Consider the following 23085-nt stretch of genomic DNA (forward strand, 5'->3'; position numbering starts at 1 on the left):
TCCTAAAAATGAATTCTGGTAAAATACATAACTGCATTTTCCTTTCAGTTTATTTCTCCAGATTAACCTTTATATACATAACCTCTACATGAATTAGTTCATGGGGATAAACAAGAACTTAAGATAAATCATTGCTAGCAGGATTTAAAACAGAAGACAAAAAGAAGAATTTGCTGAAATACAGGTCAAACATTGCAAAAAGAAAATGTCAAACCTGTAAGGAAATTTCAACATCATACTTACATTAATTTATCTTTGATGCTTGTATTTGATCAAACTTTCACAGCTTGAGACTCCTGCTGTGACTGATCTCCAAAAAGAATATTCCAAGACTCTACTTGATCTATTACTACTCTACTTGATCAAAACCCCAAGAATCAGAAATTTTCTTCCAGTTGGAAGTGATGAAAAAGATCACTGGGCACAAAAACAAAAAGGTATGTCCCTCTAACCTTTATAGTGCAAGACCTTGGGTAAGAAAGTACCCATCAATACAGTCTCTCATGCTAATTTACAAATGCTGTGAAATGTATGCTAAACTTTTTGAGCGAAATTGACAGCATTGGGTTTAAGATGATACTGCACTTCAAAGTACCTTAAAACAAATGCAGTTCCCTTCCTAAGCAGTGGAGAAATGCTGTAGTTTAGAAGCATGGACTGAGAACATCCCTTTGTCTCATCTCAGGCTAGATTATCTGGGCTATGCTAAGAACAGAAACCCACCGTGGACCATGTTTATGACTACTCACAACACAGACTGAAATATCATAGCAGTATGACTTTATGTCAAAGATAGAGGGATAGCTGTGAACATTTTTACAGTAGAGAGTTGCAACTGATTAAATACAAGGTTATATATCAGTTTGTACAGTAAGGTATAAGATTGGGGTATCTTATATGCAATGCACATAAAAATGGGCAAAGCTTCAGTCACACTACTGCAGCCACCATTATGACTTTTTTATCATATCATGTGTACATTGCAAGATATAATATTCTGAAGAGGTATTCATTCATTCATTCATCAGTCAGTCAGTCATACATTCGATTGTGATGCACAAGTTCATCCACTTCCTGTAGTAAATATGCCATTTAAATATAACTTGCAATCTTTCATTTCGTATTCACAACCACCTTAGTTTTGGATACATTCTTTGATATATACTCCCTCCGCTATCATACCCAATATTAACTACCACTCATTCAGATTCATATATTTATCTCTATATATCTCATTATCAACATTGGATGGAGATACAAAATTACATGTACAATTATTTCCAAACCAACTCATCTCTACCATTATGAAAAGAATTTTTTTTAATCCCATTTATATCCCGCCCTTCTCCGAAGACTCAGGGCGGCTTACAATTTAAGCACAAACCAATGTGCTTAGCAATAGCCTTCATTCTATGTATATGCCTGCTTATTAGGGCTTTCGCCCCCCCCCCCCAAGCGGCATTATTACAAAGTCAGCTTATTGCCCCCAACAATCTGGGTCCTCATTTATTTATGTGTTATCCATAAATACATTTAAACAATATATATTTAAACAATTCAATGCTGAATCATATTTAATATATTTAAACAATTCAATGCTGAAACATTTGCTAACTATTCCATTTATTTTCCCATGTGCTTTAATTGTACCATACACTGCACTAACACATTCATTAAACCAAACTTCAATTTTTGTTCCACTCCAAAATTCAAGCTTAATGCGTTTATTGCATATTGTTAATAAAGCATTTCCTACATTCATATATTCTAACAAGTATAAAGAGTATACTTCTAGTGTTATACTCAATTTCATTTCAAAATTTAAATAATTTTATGCCTGTAATAAAAATATTCTAAATTGTACTTAATACTGATAAATATTTTTACTTTAACTTATCAAAATGATAGACTGTCAATTTTAGCTAATACTGTATAAGTAACATTGTATCAAAACAATATGTTTTAAAATTTACAACAATATAATAAAAAGGGAGAAAAAATAGTAAAAATATATAAATAGAATGTTCAGGTGAAACATGAATTTTTAAAAATGTGCTATATCTGTGCTCACAATTTATGCAGTAGTGCTTCAGTAGTATCACAGTTTCAGAGTGTCTTGCTCATATATGAATACAATTCTAAACGTGAAACCGCAGATTAGGAGGTTAACCTTAGAAGATGGTTAGTTCTATGATAATTGGGGCCAAAATGAATACCACTTAGTGATAAAGGAGATCTACCATAAAATTACACCTCTAAGAAAATGTTAATTTCATATCAAAGATATCAACCTGCATAACTTTTTCTTTTCTTAAAGTACATTCTTTTCCTGGTGATTTTTATAGAAGTATTTTTAAAAAAAGCTCACTTGGTTTTTAATCAATGGTACTAGGTCTTCAGGAATATTGCCCAATGGGTAAGCTCGGCCTGCCAAACAGCAGCTGTAAAGAAATACAGATAAGAGTGGTTCAGGCACCAGGCTAGAAAGCAAGAGAACATGAGTTCAAGTCCCGCCTGAACTGTGAAATCCAGCTGAGCGACCTTTTATAATCTCTATTTTTACAAAATAGTACCAGAAGTATAGTCACACACAATAAAAAAGCAAACAGGGAAAAATAAGAGTCCTTTCTTGAAATAGTTGAAATACTTCTTATTCGTATACAATACTGTACGTAGCCACCTATTTATTTTTGTATGTAAAATAAATTTCAATGAACAATCTATTACTGGAATTACTTTTTACCATTAGAACATGGCATGCAACCAAACACAAAATCCTTCAGTACAGTAAATATTTTGCCTTTAAGCTACTACTAGGTTCAGTTAAAATTTTGACATCTTAGCACAGGAAGTAGAAGGAAACAGGACTACTTTGCAAGAAAATCAGCTACTTCACAGATTACTCCTCCCACATATCTTACAATCAAAGAAGCATTTTACAGTTTCATTAAACAAACTGTAGTTCACTCAAAAGTGTTCAAATACAGAGGCAGTTGGATCATAGCAACAATAATATCAACTTTGTATATTTTAATTGTAGGTATTTTCTTTAACTTTGAACCCATACAGAATCCCTTCTTTTCTCTATTCCTATTATTAGATCAATATGCAGAGACTGATTCAGCAGCTTTTACTGATACATTATTTACTAATGAATCAAATCAATACTTTGAAAGACTAATAGCATTTGTTAGTATATAAGCAAGTTAATATCGCCATCTAGTGTTCTACCTAGGTTGACTGAGATTTAACCTTTCAGCCAAGACATACTTGTATAGAGTAAATATTTCCATATACAGGACTGCACACTGCAAGTCATCAGAAACACACCAGCATATTTTGTTAATGTAATTTTTTGTTGCCCAGTTCAGCCAACAAAGGTACAGAAATAATCAGCAAAAGGAGAACAGATACTCAGTCAGTCTCAGAAGCAACCTGCAGTTCTATTGTGTACTGACTAACAGGTCAGTGAAAGATGGAGCTCCCACTTGTACTACATCTGTCACAATATACGATCTTATTAAGCAATCCATTACTTAATTAACGCTTATAGGACAATGTTCGTGCTCCCCTTAGCTTTCTGTCATGCACATCAGAACATAACAGGCTATGGTTATAGTGATAAGATCTACACAAAAGGTCTCTTGGCACAAAAAAAAAATAGAACACGCTGAACAGTCTAACCTGGACTAACTATAGGAAAAAGAGATTTCTCTCTCAGAATCTTTGCAGACTCCTTTTCTGATCTCCATTCAGAAATGACTTATCAGTTACGATGTATCATTGAAAATGATATGATGTATCATTGAAATCATCACCAGTATAACAAATTCATGATTTTCTAATGAGGCTTTCCTGTAGTCACTGTTTATCAATGGGGTGTCATTTTTACTATACACTATTGGGGGTTTTCAGTGGCTTTTTAAATTGTAAACTCATTACTATTTAAGTTAATTATATGCACCTACTCCATTAGATTCTGGATGTCTTACAGATATAAAAATAATAGAAGTCTTTAAACCTTACAAAACCATACAATAATTCTTTTAGGAGTACACACACGTACAATCCCAGTTAAACTATTGAAATATTGCATCAGCATAAACTGCAAAGCAGGATTTTTCTATTTCATATGGCGATATAACATATATAATTTATGCTGTTGAAAAAAGCATACCTTATGTAGACAAGCAGTTTGTTGCCCATAATGACTTGCTCATCTAAAAAACAGCAAAAAATATATACATAATCTTGAAAACTAAACACACTTACTAAGAGGTCTAATGTATGCCGACTTATGAAAGCCATATACCAAAATCAAGATCCTATTACCTCTTTGATAAATTGAAAGATGTCTGTGCCAAATTCAATGTATGCAAATATTAAAATATTCCCAAAAGTTCATGCCGAATGCAACTTTCTAAATCTGATAATAAACTCTACTCTTACATGTAGTAAATATTATAGCTATCATTGTATAAAAAGATGCAGTACTTTGAGTCTTGAGAGTACAATTTTACCCATTGTTTCAAAAACAACTATTATACAAAACAGTCTAATATATATACCCATCTACCTTAGCCTCTTTTCCAATTAATAACAGTAGACCTCATGAAGGATTAGCAAGTTTTTTAACTTTTGTATGTCTGAGTAAGATTGGGACTCACACAAGGCTACATATTTCTCAGATGAATGTTATTCACGGGACTCTCCAGTGAAATAGTTCTCAGACACAAGAAACCAATTATCAATAAATGAAAACTGTCAGGTTGAGAATGTATAGAATAAAAAGCAGTAATGAGTAGTATTCTTCATAAGAGTTATTAGATAAAAAAGGAATCCACAATATAAGAAGAAAACCTTCCACAAAGAGTACGGATAAAGCACCTTTACCTGAAAGAGACTTTCCAGCACTAAGGGGATGAGCAATGGCTTTGAACAATTTCTAAAAAAAATAAAAAGGAGGAGCAGGAGAAAAGGTTAGCACACCAACGCTTCCTTTCTGATTTCGGTTTTTCATTCTTGAAAATTATTACATACTAAACAATGTCGCACGCTGTCACATAGAGACTTGATAGTAACACAGAAAAGTTTGCAAAAGAAAAAGTAAAGTCTACAAAGTAACTTAAACAGGCACTGTATCAAGGATCCTGCAAGGATGGAAAGAGACATTTCTTGTAGTTCCATCACCCCATCTCCTCCTCCATGGACATCATCTCTTACAATCATTTTGCTATTTTGAGCTTTCAACACTTTCTTATATTCAAAAGCACAACAGTTGTTCCCATGATCTCAACAAGTGACTTCATACTTTTTTCCAGAAAGTTTTGAAACTGCTTGTTTATTTAAAATGAACCTGCATTTAATGAGATATTTTAATTTTGAAGATTTGTATGATATTTAGTAAATTGGTTTATTGAACTATATTTATTTGATTCTCTCTCTGTCTCTCTGTTTCTCAAGATCTATAAGCTATTTTAGTTAATTGCATTAGGAAGAAACAGAATTATTAAAAGAATATCAAAACTATCAATTAGTATTAAAGATACATCCTTCTACCTCCATTGGAGTAATATAGTCATTCATTCCACTGTTATAGACATATATCATGGCATCATACAGGTGGTTTTCCCAACACATAAGGACAATCTAGAAGCAAAACAAAGTTCAAGATTTTTAAATGTGCTAAAAAAACCTCCACATGCAAACTGGTCTAATGACATACTTCACTTCAAGGTATGGAATTTATTAGCAATATTTATATAGATACAAGAAATAAAAGGACTTCCTTTGCCCATTAGAAGAAAATTCATAGCTTGTGAATTGTATCTACTTTTCAAAACTCGTCAAAAACCTCAGCCTTTTTTAGGAGGCCTTCAACCTATGACTTCAAAGTCTGTATTTTCTCTGAATCCTTTTCCTTATGGGTTGGATAATCTGTATTCATCAGATTTATATAAATGGAACTAGTTATCTGTAGATACATTTCAGTATTTGGTCCAATGCATTCATCAAAGCAGGCCTCAAGAGCAGCTGGCACTATTTGGGCCTTTGTTACACAAGTTCTATACAGTTCAAAGTTCCTATGACTAAGGAATTATTATAACAAGCTTCCTCTTGTTAAAACCACAAATCATCCCAAAATAAGATTTGGGATTAATCAAGTGACAGATTAAAGCATAGCATCTGGTTATCAAATACAGTGGTGCCCAGGTATTTAAATATTTTGAAACTCATCGAACCATTTAGACACAAAAGTTTTGTCCCAGTACTCATTTGTTTAGTATTTATCACACCTCCTCGAATCAATTAATGATGGATACCAAGGTACCATTGTACTTTATAGCACTAAGGAAACATGCAACACAGAATTTTTTGAATATTCTTCATTCATCAATAATATGTTATAAACTACTAAAAATTATCACCTGTTGTATATCAAGGCTGGTAATATCCATATGTACAATGCAAGCTTCCATGTTTGCCATTAAATTCTTATCTTGGAAATGAAGTAGCAAATCCTTCATAATCTGAGCTGTGATTCCAACCAATTTATCACTTAAAATGTATGGCTCAAGACATTCTAAAAACACTCCCTTTGCTACAGAATTTTCACTCATCTTGTCATACATTTGACCGAATAATATATCTCTGTGGAGGAAAACACATGGCAAGTATTTGACAGAGATTATTCCGAAAATCTATAGTTTATGTGAGCTGGATAAATTTTTAGTAATATATCTGTTTTAATAATCTGTTATTCTGTACAAAAACAATTTCTAAACATGGTACTGTTATTCAAAATTATGCAGGCAGGACATACAGAGATATGTTTACCTTAAAGCTGGCTATAGAACAATTATCCATTAGGATTATGCCAGTCCATTAATAAAGTGCCCTTGAAGCACCACATCCTCTTGAAGACTGCCCTAGCCACTCTACACCCTCCCTCCCTAGGTTCTGTGAAAATACACAGAAGGTTCAGAGGAATACTTCAAGTATTGCATGAAGCACTTCTCCAAGTGGTATGGCACAGGTAGATTGGCTCTCACTCTTATTAAAACAACCTAGAAGACTAGCACAGACTGCAATACAGATGTAGCCTACTGGAAAAACTGCTAGAATTCATGAGGCATGCTCTTACTTACATTCGCTGAAGCAGAAGACAGTAATCAACAATGACAGGGACCATAGTCTGCAGAAAAAGAACATGGAAAATCTAACTATTTACATATACCAATGGCCTCTCCTAAGTAGACCAAAAGATTCCTAATGGGAGAGGTGGACTTTTAGATAGTCAAGTCCTATACCTATCTTACCAAATTTAGTTAATACCCAAATCTTAAATTGTGCTTAATAAGAAAGTAGTAGTAATGTATTTTGCACTAATTTACAATTTAGATGCTGTATTTTGCATCAATAGCAACTTATGAATACTTTTCAAGAACAGATTAAACATAGGCTAATTTTTTGGTTTACTATATTGTGTGAATACCACCAATGGCCAAAGAACAAAATTATAGTAAACTACTTAAGGCTGATGGCCTGAATGGACTGAAAACAAGGCTTCTTATATTGATATGTTACCTAGTTATTCACCATTAAAACATCCATGTAAAATGATATGGGTATTTCACATTTAGTCATCCATAAGGCAATGTAGTCATCTCTCCTTTAATCTTCTTTTCCTTCTAATTACAGTTAATGTTATCTATATAATGTTTCTCTGGAAGTTCTTGGTCTTTAAAAGACTGTAGGATTCTTTGCTAAGAAGACACACATCATGGTAGTTTTATTCTTGCCCTCTATCTAAACAATGTGTTTTCCTTCTAATTCCTCAAGCAATCAAATCTGTTCTTACTATCCCTTTATTCTTTTCTGTTTATTTTACATCTCCCTACAACTATATATATGCTTATGAAGTCTCTTCAATATTAATTTTCCATTTGTATGATAAATTGGATATGAAACAAAAATATGTGATAATATTTAGTGCCTAAGACCACAATTTCTTTTTCCTCTTGAAAATAATCAAGAGGAAAAGTTATTATTGCTCCTACGTATTTTTTTTAATACCCCCTTTGGTAGTAAGTCTAAAATAGGATACCTGAAAATGTTGCTCCATAACTTGGATTTTACCCTGCTCAGGACATTTCTTCATGGTTCGATCAGCACAATGAATAAGAATTTCAACCATCTATAAACACGAAAGATTATAGTATGTCTATAGTCCTAATATAATGAGACACATCTGATTAAAAAAAGTACTACAAAAACATCAGTACAATACTTTTTTGCCCAAAAAGCACATGTACATTCTATGACGAAGTCTGCTTCAGGCATATTTTGAAATTATTTCCCAAGGGCGACTTGAAGGCAAGGCAAGGAAGGGCAAGGTTCACCAATTTCCCAGACCACCTTCAAGCTTAGATACTGATCCCCAAGAGAAGTAGGATGCTCTCCTCCCCTTCTTTGTTTCTGACAAAGTGACAAAAGGGTTGTGGAATCAGTTTCCTGAGTGCAGATGGAGGTCTAGCTGGGATTCCATTCCTGCATTCCAGGTCTGCTACTGCAACCTCTCTTTCTACCCCAGAGGACCTAATTAAGAAATTTTGTTCTAGCAGCTCCTAAAAGACAGGAGCCAAAAAGCAGCTTAATAGTAAAGTTTATCCCCCCCCCAAAAAAAAGTTTCCATAGAGGCTCAAAGGAGCAAAGCAGCTTCACCTGTTCTACTGGGAATATAGCAGGAAACATGAGTACTGAGGAATCCAGTGCTGTACTTGCACGAGGGCTGGATTCCCTACAGTTTGTCCTATTTTTTAAGGCATAAGACAACTGTATGCAATTCATACGGAGCAAACTCAAAGAGCAAAATCCATCTCCCAGAAGCAAATTTTATATTGACTTGGAATTTTTGTTCCTGGTTTTAGGAAAAAAAACACAATTTTGAAATCAATTCATAATTTCTGTGGAGTTTGACAGAAATTTTCCAAATCTACTTTCCAATAATAGAAATTTGAACTGAATATGAGTATATTCAGTCATAAAATCATAAAGGAAACTGCATTACGGTACTGTATTCTACAGTACCGTAATGCAGATGCTTCTACAGGAAAACACCTTTGTTTCAGTTTTTAATTCTGTACTAATACTGAATTAGTAAAACTTTTACACTTAATCCAATATTAAACTTCTAAGTGACTGCATACAGGATTCTTGTAACAACTCAAAGAAAGACAATCCTGAATTTAAGATAATTTCCCCACTTATATAAGGAAGATTAGATCAAAAACAGTAAACAAAACAACAACCCACCCCTGACATTTCTTCTTTATAATACTGTTAGAGTAGAACAATTCTCTCATTTGACAAGTAAATTATTTGGACACTGAAGAGTCTTCCTTTCTAGTTCAGTGAACTAGACACTAAGTTCAGAGAGGAGAAATACATTCTTGAAGCTCTATTGGCTCAGTTTTATCCACTTTTTTGCTGTTCAAAAATGAAGAAATTTAATAACCATCTATAGTATGATTAGTTTGACCTAAATTCTAGTTAAAATATAGCTTAAATATCATGTAAAGATGTAGCTATACAAAGATCAGTTGTAGGAAATTACATGGCTAAAAATCAACTTTTCCGCAGTGAAATCCACACATATATATTTCTTTGAGGAAAAAAAATATATAAAAGGAATTTAATTCTAAAGCTGAAAAGTAAAACTCACTCTGTCTGCAACAACAGCCTTCCGTTTTTGTTCATCTCCAGATAAGCCTGTTTCAAAAACAGAAGTCTTTTAATTTTCAAAGCCAGGGTACAAACAGAAGCATTTTTCTTATTATCTCCTATAAAGTTTTAAGTATAATAACAAATGTTCAATGTTTTATAATTTATACAAACTATCCAGGTATAGTTGAATTACTATAGTAGAAATGAATTTATATGCTATTTCTTATGTTTAACAAGTGTTTCCAGTCTTATAACATACTGAACTCAGAAAGTGGAATTTTTAATATTATGATAAATGATCAAAAACAATATTACGTCTAGTTACATAATGTATGCTAAATTCAGAAGCAGTGGCATACAACTTGAACTACCCAGTTTTTACAACTTTCACATAAGATAGCAACCATTTTGATCATCTCTAGCTATTCACATACTGTAACTTACTTTATGTCCTTTCAAAAAGTGATATGCAAAAGCCTTGATTGTCCAAAGCCTTATAATGACACCATAGCATTAGATCAGACATGACGTCACGCAACGTATCGGGACAGTTTTGCCATTGCCGGCAATGGGGTGGGTGAGGTTTCTGCATGACGTGTCCGGCCCGTGGGCCAGCAGTTTGACACCCCTGTATTAGATGGTGATTTCATAGGTAAGATGAGTAAAGGGCACAGTACATGAAGTAACAAATGACAGGAAGAAATGATGGCAGCCAAGAACAGAAAAAAATGGCTGTTGCTAGAGGTAAATACACTTACCGACAACAGCTTTGGCTTTCCCTTCATGAAAGGACCAAGACAAAGCCAATGCTTCATTAAGACATTCTTGTTTCAGAAGGTGAGCGATCCTCTAACATAAACATAAAAATTACAAAAATTACATCAGAAATATAAATAATATTCAGTGAGAACATGGATAATATAAACTTAACACAAACTTGCAGTGAACCTGTTTTTGTCTTCACCATTCTAAAGGTTTGTTCTGAAGAAAATAGTGTTTTCTTTAAAATTCAAATTAAAACCAACTAGCTAATGCTGTTTTAAAAACAATTACTAATCTGGACAGAGTTAAATGATAAAATCACACCTTTGTTTTGCTTTTTGTTGATATTGATTCAAATTAATCAGTTTTAACAATCACAGTTTGAGTATGTCCCTCATCTAAGGATGTATTATTCTAAAAAATTCCTCTCTTCTCAGTCAGACTGAAATTTAAGCAATGTTTAAGAACCATTTTAAACTAAAAGTAATATAACCTAAAATCCAGATGTGCAATACAGCCATTAAAATAATTATATATGTACTATTTTTCAATCTGAAATAAATGAACAAGACAAATTCCAAGTGGAATTAAACTGAAAGATTATCAGTGACAGATAATGGCTGACTGGGAATGCTGGGAATTGAAGTTCATCTCTTAAAACTGCCAATTTTGAGAAACATTAAACAGTTATATTAATAAAAATTATATACTGAAGTCAGGATACTGATATATTTTTCAACAATCTGTACATTTAATCTGAAAATGTTTCTCACAGACAGCTCTATTCATGAAGCCATGAAAAAAGTAAATTGTTCCTTTTCTCCTCACTTACCTCCCTCCAGGTCCTCAGTGTCAAAACATGAACAGACTGAAAGCAGACGAGGGGAAAACAGGTGAATAACAGATATTTATTTAAGAGTATATATGTAATAATTATGGCATCTTAATAGTACAAGAAAAGGGTCGCGGTGGCTCAGTGGGTTAGGACGCTGAGCTTGTCAATCAGAAGGTCGGCAGTTTGGCGGGTCGAATCCCGAGTGCCGCGTAACAGAGTGAGCACCTGTTACTCGTCCCAGCTTCTGCCAACCTAGCAGTTCGAAAGCACGTAAAAATGCAAGTAGAAAAATAGAGACCACTACGGTGGGAAGGTAACAGTGTTCCATGCGCCTTTGGCGTCTAGTCATGCCGGCCACATGACCACAGAGACGTCCTTGGACAAGCGCTGGCTCTTCGGCTTTGAAACGGAGATGAGCACTGGCCCCTAGAGTCGGAAACGACTAGCACGCATGTGCGGGGGAACCTTTACCTTTTACCTTTAATAGTACAAGGATGATGAATCAACTTTTCACACATATGCTAAATAGTTTTCTCCTATTTTGGACAGGGAATTATTGAAGTTGAAATCAATGTATCTCAAAGATATCCAGATCAAAGAACACTATGCTGAACCATTTTTCAGTTGTTGAAAAAAACAATTTTGCTGACAATAACAATCCCCAACATCTCATAATCAAATATTCTTCTTTCTCTTTCCTTCTCTAGAGCAGTTGCAATAAAAAGTTCAAATGCCATTCATTATTGATTTTGCTTAATTCAAGCTTGCTGTGTTACCTGAACTGAACAAATCTATGTAGAAATTTTCACATTGTGTTATGAAAATTAAAGGACAGGAAACTTAACTCAGCTAACAGGTCTGATAAGTAATAAGCACAATGATAAAGAAGAATTAACCTGGACAAACTTACCTTTGTACCCAAATAAAAAATCTGACCACCACAGTTGCTGATTGACTGATAGCAAGCCTTCTCACCCACCAGTGCCTAAGAAACACAGAACACTTTTATTTAATGAAGAAGTACATGGTTTATATTGTTATTGGGTAAAAGTCAGGTATAAAGAATATCCAATCATTTAAAGTATACTCTAAACGGAGCAAGACAAGTAAAATATTTTAGCAGTTCATCCTCAGTGTCTTTGAATTTGTCACTTACCTAGGACATAAAACAAAAAAGAGCTTATAACTGAAAAACAAAGCTATATTCAGAAATATAAAGAGTTTAATTTCTTTGGTCAGACTGTACGTCGGCATAATCATATTCCTGTAAATCCATAATTCAAGTAAATACTACAGGTACATTAACATCTAAAAATCATTTACAGACTGGATGTATCCAGCTTCAAAGAGAATTTTTATGCCAGTGCAAGCAAAAAATTTGAATAAAACTGGGTTAATCTTTATGGTGACGGGCTTTCAAAAGTTATGTTTGTCATAAGGGATACAATGGCTATATAACAACAATATGTTGTAAAATATACAAATGCAGCTACCATGGAAAATGATATTAAAGCCATTTCCTATACAATGCTTTGGGAAAAAAATAATGCCTTTTATTATTACAACCAGTAATAATGTAAGGACCCAGCTTACATTGTACTACAAAGCAGATACAGCAGCTATGATATATAGAGAATAAAAAAAATATACCTGTAAAATTTCAAGACATCTCAAATTACAGAATACTACGAGAACAAAATAGAATTGAGCCATACCAGTGCTTGGCTAACATTGCCTCCTGTTGCCAATGATTTGAAGTGGCTGCTATTATATACTAACTGAACTTCTGATATCTCTACAGTCTCAAGTTCCTCCTGTGTGTGACGATCTATCACATGTAATTTTTCCACACTGTCTAGAAGCACAATTGTATGGGAGTTTATCCACTAGAAGAAAGCAAAAACAAGAAATTGATATTAAAACAGTGATGCTATTGTATATTAAAAAAACTTCCAAAACATTATATTCAAATAGTGAAGCTAGCAGCACTATACAATTAGATCTGAAGGTTGTACAGTAATGTCACAACAAAGGATTCAGAAAAGCTGCATCAAGAGAAGTACAGAAGACCTTGCCTCCAACACTGTGTAGAATTCTAGGCACTACATGTTAAGGGGGGGTTGGGGTTCAGACAATCTGGAAGGGATGTAAAGAGTGACAATGAAGATGATCAGGAAAATTAATTCCTATAAGAGAAACTGAGGAAACTCGGGTCCATTAAAAATATAAATAAATGCTCAGCTTATACGGCATTTAATTCTCAAAAGCTTAAACGTTTACACTCAGTTTTGTGTCTTAAGCTATCCTACTAAAGGTACTGCACTAATATAGGTTCCGACCATTCTTATCAATTGACACAGTGACCTTGCTTATTAGGTGTATTTTTGCATATCCATATAATTTCATCCTAGACTTTGTACAAATATTTTTCTTTTCTATTACTATAAAGAACATAAGAAATTGTTATATTGCTGGTAAGTAGAGTTTGGAAACACAGGAAAAATGGTGTAAGTGGCAAAAATGTATCCAAAAATTGCATTATTAAATAGTTATTCAGAAAACAAATAAAAGTCAGATTTTCTTTCAAGCTAGAAAATATTAGTATTTTCTACTTAAGTATAAAATGTGAATACTTACTGTAAAGTTGATTAAATCATAATGCAAATGTAGCTGCTTCTGCTTTGTAACGTGTATTGCTCCAGATTCATCTCTTTTTACCTAATGAGAAATTTATCTCATTATTCTTTGACATCTCCTTTACAAATAAAGATTCTTTGCTATTAATTTTGTAGCTTACTAACTTTTATAACTTACATAATATTTGAAGACAACTATAGTTAGTACATTTACATAACGGAATAAAAAGACAAATGCAAAATATAAATTATAGTGCAAAACAATTCTTCTAGGCATTTTTAGCATGAATTTCCTAACAGTTGAACCATATGATTTGCAATAACCTTTGTTAATAATAGGATCATTCTAATTTCCAACGAACTAGCATATATGAATATCATTTCAAAATACAGCCATTTCCACCCCAAGAACCAAACGCAGAAATTATCTTCCATTTTTTTTAAGGGAAGACATCTACAAAAGCAAATTTCAAAGCTTATGGATAGTCTGAGCCTTACCAGAAGGAAATGGACCACATCTCCTCGACAGAAAGCAAGCACTGGATTCACAGATGTTTGGGCAGCAACAAAATACCAGGCAAGCAGTGGAACACTAGATGGTTCCATCTTAAAAAAACAAAAAGGCACGGGAAGGGAGGAGATTAAATTGTTACCACCACAGAAGAAAAATAGAATGCCACACATTTAAAATGTAAAGTCTTCCTGTCACTTCTGAATTCAGCTGAGCCCCTGGCAACTTCATCAACTGGAGTTTGCCACTGCCCTCTTTTGGCATTTTCTAGGCAGCCTTAGTATTTTGGGGAGATCTTCAATCCAAGTTTTCAAAAGCCACCAAAATCAGTTAGGAGCTGCGCCCGCGCACTCCAGCCAGCCACTTGCTTGGACCAATTCCAAATAGGCCATGCACCAGTAGTGGACCATGACCCAGGGCTTGGGGATACCTGCTCTAATCTGATCTTCATTATTGGATTTATATGAACATCATTTTGTATTTGTTCTGTCCTCCTGTAGATATCTTAATCATGTGCTTAATATACATCCTGAGACATGTATATTTGCCTTCATTCGTGATCGTGCTGCTAAGCATACCTTAATTAATTTAAATTGGTGGGATTAGAACATCTTCTGATTTTTAACTCCCTGTAAACCGCCCTGAGTCCTCAGGGAAAGGGCGGTATATAAATGCAATAAAATAAATAAATAAATAAATAAATCAAGTTATAGCCAAAACATTCAAATTTATATTTAAATATTTGATGTTTTCAGAAGAGTTGCTAATAATTGTGTAGCTTTCGTCTATTAAAAGTGATATAATTATTTAATTAGAGTAAGAGTAAAGTATATGATATCTTAAATTTTAGCTTTTATAGTTAGCAATTTAAATTATTATTAGGTCATACACTTCAGAAGATGTTCTAATCCCACCAATTTAAATTAATTAAGGTATGCTTAGCAGCACGATCACGAATGAAGGCAAATATACATGTCTCAGGATGTATATTAAGCACATGATTAAGATATCTACAGGAGGACAGAACAAATACAAAATGATGTTCATATAAATCCAATAATGAAGATCAGATTAGAGCAGGTATCCCCAAGCCCTGGGTCATGGTCCACTACTGGTGCATGGCCTATTTGGAATTGGTCCAAGCAAGTGGCTGGCTGGAGTGCGCGGGCGCAGCTCAACTTGTATGAATGGCAAGCTGGTGGGGATTCACACAGACACACGTGCCGACTCATTACTCATGCAAGTCAAGCTGCGTGCATGCACACTAGCCCACCACTCTCATAGCCTAGTCCCCCTCTCCCCCCCAGTCGGGCTGCCAAGCCACAAAGGTTGGGGACACTGGCTTTGAGTACAGTATAAACCAAATACACAATAGAAAAAGAATCTTATAGTGGAAGGATCAGTACAATTTAATATAAATTGGCTTTTTGGAATGTTTAGAAACATTATGATCTACTCATTTCCCAAGCTAGATTTTCAAGCTACATTTTCCTGAAATTTCACTTTGAATATTTTTTTTAAAAAAGATGGTAAAGGTCTTATCTGATCTTCTACTTAATTGCTATTTTTAAATCATTTTTTAAAGCTGCATATTTCACTTACTGAATTTTATGCTTAATATTAATGGTAGTTTCCACTCTTTAAATGTTTACAGGTAGTCCTTGACTTACAACCACAATTGAGCCCAAAATTTCTGTTGCTAAATGACAGTTGTTAAGTAAATTTGCATTATTTTACAATTTCTTGTCACAGTTGTTAAGTGAATCACTGCAGTTGTTAGTAACACAGTTGTTAAGGGAATTGGGTTTCCCCATTGACTTTGCTTGTCAGAAGGTTGCAAAAGATGATCACATGATCCTGGGACACTACAACGATCATAAATATGAATCAGTGTCTGAATTTTGATCACACAACCACAGGGAAGCTGCAATCATTGTAAGTGTGAAAAACAGTCATAAGTCACTTTTTCTAGTGGTATTGTAATCTTGAACAGTCATTAAATGAACTATTGTAAGTCACAGACTATCTGTATTTGTTCCGAAATGTTTACAATTCTTGGGATAATAGGAAGAGTATAAATATTTAAAATAAATAGCCCTAAAAACATAAGCAAAAAATTAACAAAATTACTCACACGGCCATATGGGAATGTCATCCACACTTTCAAAGATGGCTTCAATCCAATCACAAGAATCTGAATTTCATAAAAGCAATAATAATATAAACATTATCCTTAACTTCTGCATTTTACCATCTTTTTCAAAAATTAGTTTTAAAATGGGGTGTTTGTGGAAGGTAGGTTACCTTTGTTAAGGAAGCCATAGCTAGCAAAGAATATTGGGTGATAGGATGGTCTCTCAGCTCAGCCTTTGCATGTAAAGGCTCAATGCAGCAAACCTCTCCCTTTGAACCACTGAACAAACAACGAGATTCACACGTTCTCACACCCATGACTCTCCTGAATCACAGAGAATGTGACCAATTTAGGTACATGTCATACAGCAACTTATTTAAATATAGCATTTTAAAAAAATGTGTAAACCATAGAATTTAAATGAGGTGGATATGATTTCAGGAGTGATAGGAAAATTGTATCTGAGTCCTGCACTTATTATGATAATTTTTCCTTCTGCAGTTACTTTTTATATGATTCAGATAGTTCTATATATGTTCCTATGAAAAATGACACAGTAGAGAACTACTAAGAAAAATAAAAATAAAGGAAACATTATTTTGCCAAATAGCACACAAACTGTAATCAAAATTTAATTTGATTAGAACAATAAAACACAGCAATCAGAATGGATCAGATTAGAAATCTGAACAGAGTTGGCTTTCCTCTTTACTTCATTAGCTGTCAAAATCATTTTAACTCTTACAAGGTAACCTAACAAATAATTAATGTTTCCATCTGGCATAACGTAATATACGATTTAATTAGTATTCAGAAAACTTCTGTTCTAAATATAATAATGCAATCAGAGTTAAAAGGGGCTTTTTGGTCAATTAGCTTAACACCTTAGCGCAGGGATCCAAATTTAAGAATTCCTGATAGATAGCTATCTAGCTTCAACTTAAACACATTCAGGGTACCCTATCACTTTTCTGTGTAATTAGTTCCACTGTCAAACTGTCCTTATTTTTCCCCCCAGCTTTAATCAGAATTTGCTTTTCTATATCTTAAATCCATTTTACCATGTTCTGAGCTTTGGGATGATGGATAGCATTCTTGACCTTCTTTGAATGACATCAGGTATGTGAGGAATATTAAAGTATGCCCATTTTCTTTTCAAGTTCAAAAATATCCAGCTGTTTTGATCTCCTATCCTATTTCATTTTAATCCCCTGGTCATTCTCAACGCCCTTCCTTCTCAATGACCTTATTATCCTCAATACTCTTCTCCTTCTGTACAATGTCTGAACCCTTCTTAATGTGTCGTGCATAGAACTCAACGAAGTACTTATAGTTCACATGAGATTAGTTCTTAATTCAATTCAATTCAATGCCATCTGAGTTCAAAAGACTGTGGGCAGCTCACAATACACCACAGAAAATAAAAATAGGGAACACAAACCCAGCTAGAACAAAAGAAAAAGAAAGATGAGCAAGACGGTGCACCAAGATCTCTCACTAACATCTAATCTCAAGTGGAGGGGCACTTGAACATCAACAGGTTAGGGCCATCTGATCTCAGGGGAACCTCATTGCAGAGAGCAGGAAGTGCAACAGAGAAGATGCACTTCCTGAATACCCAGAGCACACCAACCCTGTCAACTCAAATCAGGGGTTCCAGAAAAGATAGGAAGCCCCTGAGATAAGTAGTCCCTAGGCCACTAATGCCATGTTAGGGCTTTACAAGTCATTCAATTACCGTATATACTTGAGTAGAAGCCGAATTTTTCAGCCCACTTTTTGGGCTGAAAAATTCCACTTCGGCTTATACTCCAGTCAACAAAAAAACTTACCGAGGACTTGTGCGCGGCCGAGGCTTTGGTGCTTCCGGGATCGCGCGCACCTCTCCCAAGCCACCGCCGTCTGGAGACCTGCCGACGTTTGGGGAGGTTTGGGCGCGCCTCCCCAAACCTCCCCAAACGTCGGCAGGTCTCCGGACCTCCGCGCCCTGCCTGCCTGCTTCTTTCCGCAGCGTGCGGAGGTCCGGAGACCTGCCGACGTTTGGGGAGGTTTGGGGAGGTGCCCAAACCTCCCCAAACGTCGGCAGGTCTCCGGACGGCGGCGGCTTGGGAGAGGTGTGCGCGATCCTGGAAGCACCGAAGCCTCGGCCACGCGCAAGTCCTCGGTAAGCTCCGGGCGGTCACTTGCTTCGCGTCTCCTGAGGGAAGGGGGGGCGACTGGAGCGGGCGTGTTTCCTCGCCTGCTGGGCGCCGCGATTTGCCCGGGGAACGCGCGGGCCCCGAATGGCAGCGTGGAGCGAGGAAGCGGACAGCCAGGGCTTCCCCGAGAGCCGCGGCCACACAGGGTATTCCTGTGTATTCAGGATTGCAAAATGGCGGATCGAGCCTCTGCTGGCGGCAGAGGCTTGCAGAGCGCGGATCCAGCCTCCGCCGGTGGCGGAGGCTTGCAGAACGGCGGATCGGCTTATACTCGAGTCAATAACTTTTTCCAGTTTTGGGGGGTGAAATTGGGGGTCTCGGCTTATACTCGAGTCGGCTTATACTCAAGTATATACGGTACATCCAGAAGCAAACTGAGAACCTATTATTTTCACTGCTTCCCACGGTGTCAAAACTATGTAACTGGATTTGCCTTTCTGCAGCCACACTACATTGCTGATTGACATTGTTTGCTATTATTTACTGTTCTAAGATATAATACTATGTCATATAAGTAGTATATTACATCAAATATGGTCTTCAAAAATATCTAGTACTACATCAAGTACTTAAAAGAGTATTCCCCATCCTATGTTGTGTATTTGACTTTTATTTCTTAAATTTAAAGTATAGGGAAATGTTTCTCAATTTTATTAATTTTTGTGTATTTTATACTGCCTTTATTTTTTATCAATTCAAGGCAGTGTATATAAGTGCTCCCACCTTCTATTTTTCCACACACAACAACTATGTGAGGTTATTTGGACTAAGAGTGACTCTTATTTAGAACTCACAGGCTTCTGGTTTCTAGCCTAGCATCTTCTAGCCCTATACCAAATTGGCTCTCTATGACCAACTGGTGATAGAGCCATTTCTCTGATTGATTTCATTTTGTTATTTCCAATAAATAGGTTAAACATTGCTTTTTATTTTTTCTTCTAGATTACCAATTATCCTATCCATCGTTGCTGTTAATATTTATTACTGTGGTGAAAGACACATATAATGACATCTGCAAACTTTATGAGGTGGCCACCACACAGATGTCATTAATTACTGTCTCTTTTAGGATTTATTTTTACTTCCAGTCTAGCTTGCTAGTGCTAATAATCCATGTACATACTATCTTAAAGTCTTCAAAACCTTCACTGTAAGAATTCCATATGCCTGGGCTTTGAGTGTGGCACTTGCCACAACTCCAGGGTAGTGGGGTGGCAATTGTTACAGGAAGCCTTAGCAACTTTCACAAGCACTGCTCCGTGGACAGCCAAATAAGAGGCCCTATGGCTGAAGTTGGGCTCTAGGAAGCAGGTGTTTTTGTTGCTGTTGTATCAGCCTTCCTTTTGCACCCCAACTTGCCTGCTTAAGATTATTATTATTATTATTATTATTATTATTATTATTATTATTATTATTATTATTATTATTATTATTATTATTATTACTATTATTATTATTATTATTAATTTAATTTGTATACCGCCCTTCTCCCGAAGGACTCAGGGCGGTGATGCTTGGTTGTCACTGGGTTCTGGAGACTTTTAACTTGCTCTTATATCATACAAGTGGGAGTGGCTCAGGAATCTGTGGCTACCATGGCAACCATGAATCTGAATCAAGTTGTCAAGGCCCTGACTCACAAAAGCAATCACACATTAAATCTGGGGGATTTTTTTGTTTGTTTGTTTCAAGGCAATTGTGAGACAATTTGAAGGTTGAAGGTCATCAGTCCCTGGTCATTATTCTCTGATTGCTTTTCAGACTGCTTTTCATACAAAGGTACAGTACCCCTCCAGAGATTTAGTAGATCAGTCCATCCCAAGACCTGAAGATTTCAAGAGGAAACTTTGGGATTTTCCTGAAGGCTTGGCAGGCAGTCTGACTGAGAATTTAGTTCCTGCCTAGAATGGGCCTCTGACAAGGCCTTGGATCAGCTTACCCCTATGTAACCTCTCCCTATATATCAGTCTTAAAAGTGCCAAGAGAATGTCATTTGATGGGACCCAGGAAGCATGCCTTCTCTTTAACAGCACCACTGGAACAACCATCTCCAATTGTCTTGACCCTTTAAAAGCCATGCTTTTTCCTCAACGTCTGAAATAGGTTGAGGTTATGTCCACCCAGACATACCCCAATACCTTCCATTGCTATGGAATATGTGTGTTCTTCTCTGTTCTGATCGTTTCCATTTTGTTTCACTTTCAAGTACCATGGTTGTATATGCTGCCAATAGTCACTGTTGAGTTGGATGACCTTACAAATCTAATATCAAAGAACTGAATAATATAATAAAATCATATATTCTTACTTGAATGAGAGTTCAAATACTGAGCCACCACTATCATTGCAGATTGCGAGAGTTGGATCATCTGTGAACTAAAGAAAATATTATTTTATTCAATTCTTACTTTCTTTCCATTTCTCCCAATATAACTTTTCTCTTATACTAAGCATGTACCTATGATGTCAACTACAGTGAAACAATTCAACCTAGGATTAGAACTGTATCAGCTCTTGTAAATGAACACAGTTTATTTTGGTCAAAAAGCTTAATCTCTGTAAATCTTTTTAATGCTACACGCACAGTTTACAACAGCAGCCCCCAACCTTTTGGGCACCAGGGACCGGTTCCATGGAGAGAGGTTTTTCCGCAGACTGGAAGGGGTGTGGTTTTGTGTGCTGCCTGCGTCCCATGGATGGGGCTTCACTTATTTGCATGGCCCAATTTCTGGCATGCTGCGGACCAATGCTGGTCCACAGAGCAGGGGGTTGGCTTACACGATAGAACAATTACCTTAATGTGCAAAATTGCAGTTCCTGGAGGATGTGCATCTATTATTGATCGCAACAGTTTTCCACTGGCCAGATCCCACATTGTAATCTATAAGCAAAATATTATTAACTTTCTGTAATGCAACTCTTTACTATTAAAACATGAAAAGTATGAGACATTTTCCAAGCCATCTATGGATAAAAACTTATGAAACTAAAGATTACTGAATGAAATTATCCCTTTTATTTCTTTTCAGAGAATTCTATAATAAAACATATGATAGATACAATAGAAAGAACAGTGGGAAGCATTTTTCAAATGTTGATGAATAACAAACTGTGTATTGGAAATTATCCTTCTCTAGTCAGATTGACTCTGTAATCCTTTATACATTTATCTGGGGCTACTGTATACGTATCTGTTTAACTGTATTGCATATGAATTATTACCTGTCCTTTTGCAAAGCCACACAGAAGTCTTGAACAGTCATTATTGATGCTAAGAGCAGATATAGCCCCATACTGTGCACCAACAGAGGTATTGCCCAGGCAAAGCCGAAGTGCCTGGTTAGGATCTAAATAGAACATAATTTTATTTAGCAAGAGGAAAAGAATTACAAAGTATGTAATCAATTAACATTTCAAACTTAGAAAAGAGTAAATCCATACAAATTGAATTGGCTCAGTTTAAAGACATGCTCAGTTATTCAAACCATGGTTTGCTGTTGCAAATTTGAATTAATCAGGAATAACGGAATGTGCTGTTAAACAAAAGCAGGATGCTGGAAGAATACTGAGAAATTAAGTAGCAGAGAGTCCCCCTGATAACAGGCTCTCCATCCAAGGCAATTGTATTTAAAATGCTCATAAACATAAATATCTTGATTGGTAGAGGGTAGAATGGTTCCGTTTCTGCCTAAACTACATTTTGAAGAAAAGGAAGCAAGAGAGTCTGCCTCATGAGCCCAGAAACAAATTTCACTAACAATAGGCCAGGTGAGAAACAGACACAGAGCCACTATGTGAAGACCCTCCTCTTTCACCCTTTGCTCTATTGGTCAAATAGGCTCCTAGGAGCAGTAAGAAGCAATTTCCAACATTTTGACAACATGCTTTCACATTTTCTCTTTACTTTTCTGGCCTGCATAATCATAGTTTCTAGAGATGTCTAAGCTGGGCTTGAACTTTAAGATAAAAGAAGCTTTTGCAGAAGGCAAAAAGTGAGACAAAACATTACACAATGTATTGATGAAAGCTATCCAGCTATAACTAGAATATACTATGTAAATCAGTGAGAGGGAAAATAATCCCAGCCTTTTAATCAGTGCAGTAATTCAAACAATTTTGAAAAATGCATCTTTTAATATTAGGTTAATTAACAGCTATAGGTTAGTAGCCAACAGTAGATGGTCATCTCAGTTTTGCACAAAATTGTTTTAAGTACATTTCAATTGAGCTTCAAGACTAATTTTGGATGATAACTGCTCCAGTCACACTGTGAGACACACTCA

At 35.5% G+C, this 23085-nt stretch overlaps 1 protein-coding gene across 3 annotated transcripts in view; it reads right to left on the reverse strand.

The window, feature by feature from the left end:
* The window catches only part of VPS8 (VPS8 subunit of CORVET complex), a 94883-nt gene that overhangs the window by 60338 nt on the left and 11460 nt on the right, over positions 1 to 23085 (reverse strand). For 2 of the 3 annotated variants that reach the window (XM_081328389.1, XM_081328387.1), the window contains exons 8-26: positions 22025 to 22149; positions 21597 to 21683; positions 21111 to 21178; positions 16775 to 16928; positions 16605 to 16664; positions 14458 to 14565; positions 13961 to 14041; positions 13039 to 13209; positions 12234 to 12308; positions 11321 to 11356; positions 10485 to 10575; positions 9725 to 9771; positions 8108 to 8197; positions 7149 to 7195; positions 6429 to 6651; positions 5560 to 5649; positions 4894 to 4945; positions 4178 to 4220; positions 2369 to 2441 (exon numbers count right to left, since the gene is read on the reverse strand). In XM_081328389.1, the coding sequence (XP_081184515.1) occupies positions 2369 to 2441; positions 4178 to 4220; positions 4894 to 4945; positions 5560 to 5649; positions 6429 to 6651; positions 7149 to 7195; positions 8108 to 8197; positions 9725 to 9771; positions 10485 to 10575; positions 11321 to 11356; positions 12234 to 12308; positions 13039 to 13209; positions 13961 to 14041; positions 14458 to 14565; positions 16605 to 16664; positions 16775 to 16928; positions 21111 to 21178; positions 21597 to 21683; positions 22025 to 22149 (1721 nt within the window). The remainder of the gene's footprint in view (positions 1 to 2368; positions 2442 to 4177; positions 4221 to 4893; positions 4946 to 5559; positions 5650 to 6428; positions 6652 to 7148; positions 7196 to 8107; positions 8198 to 9724; positions 9772 to 10484; positions 10576 to 11320; positions 11357 to 12233; positions 12309 to 13038; positions 13210 to 13960; positions 14042 to 14457; positions 14566 to 16604; positions 16665 to 16774; positions 16929 to 21110; positions 21179 to 21596; positions 21684 to 22024; positions 22150 to 23085) is intronic. The other variant, XM_081328388.1, reaches the window with a different exon arrangement.

Source organism: Vipera berus, assembly GCF_964194415.1.
Source record: "Vipera berus genome assembly, chromosome: 5".
Taxonomy (NCBI): domain Eukaryota; kingdom Metazoa; phylum Chordata; class Lepidosauria; order Squamata; family Viperidae; genus Vipera; species Vipera berus.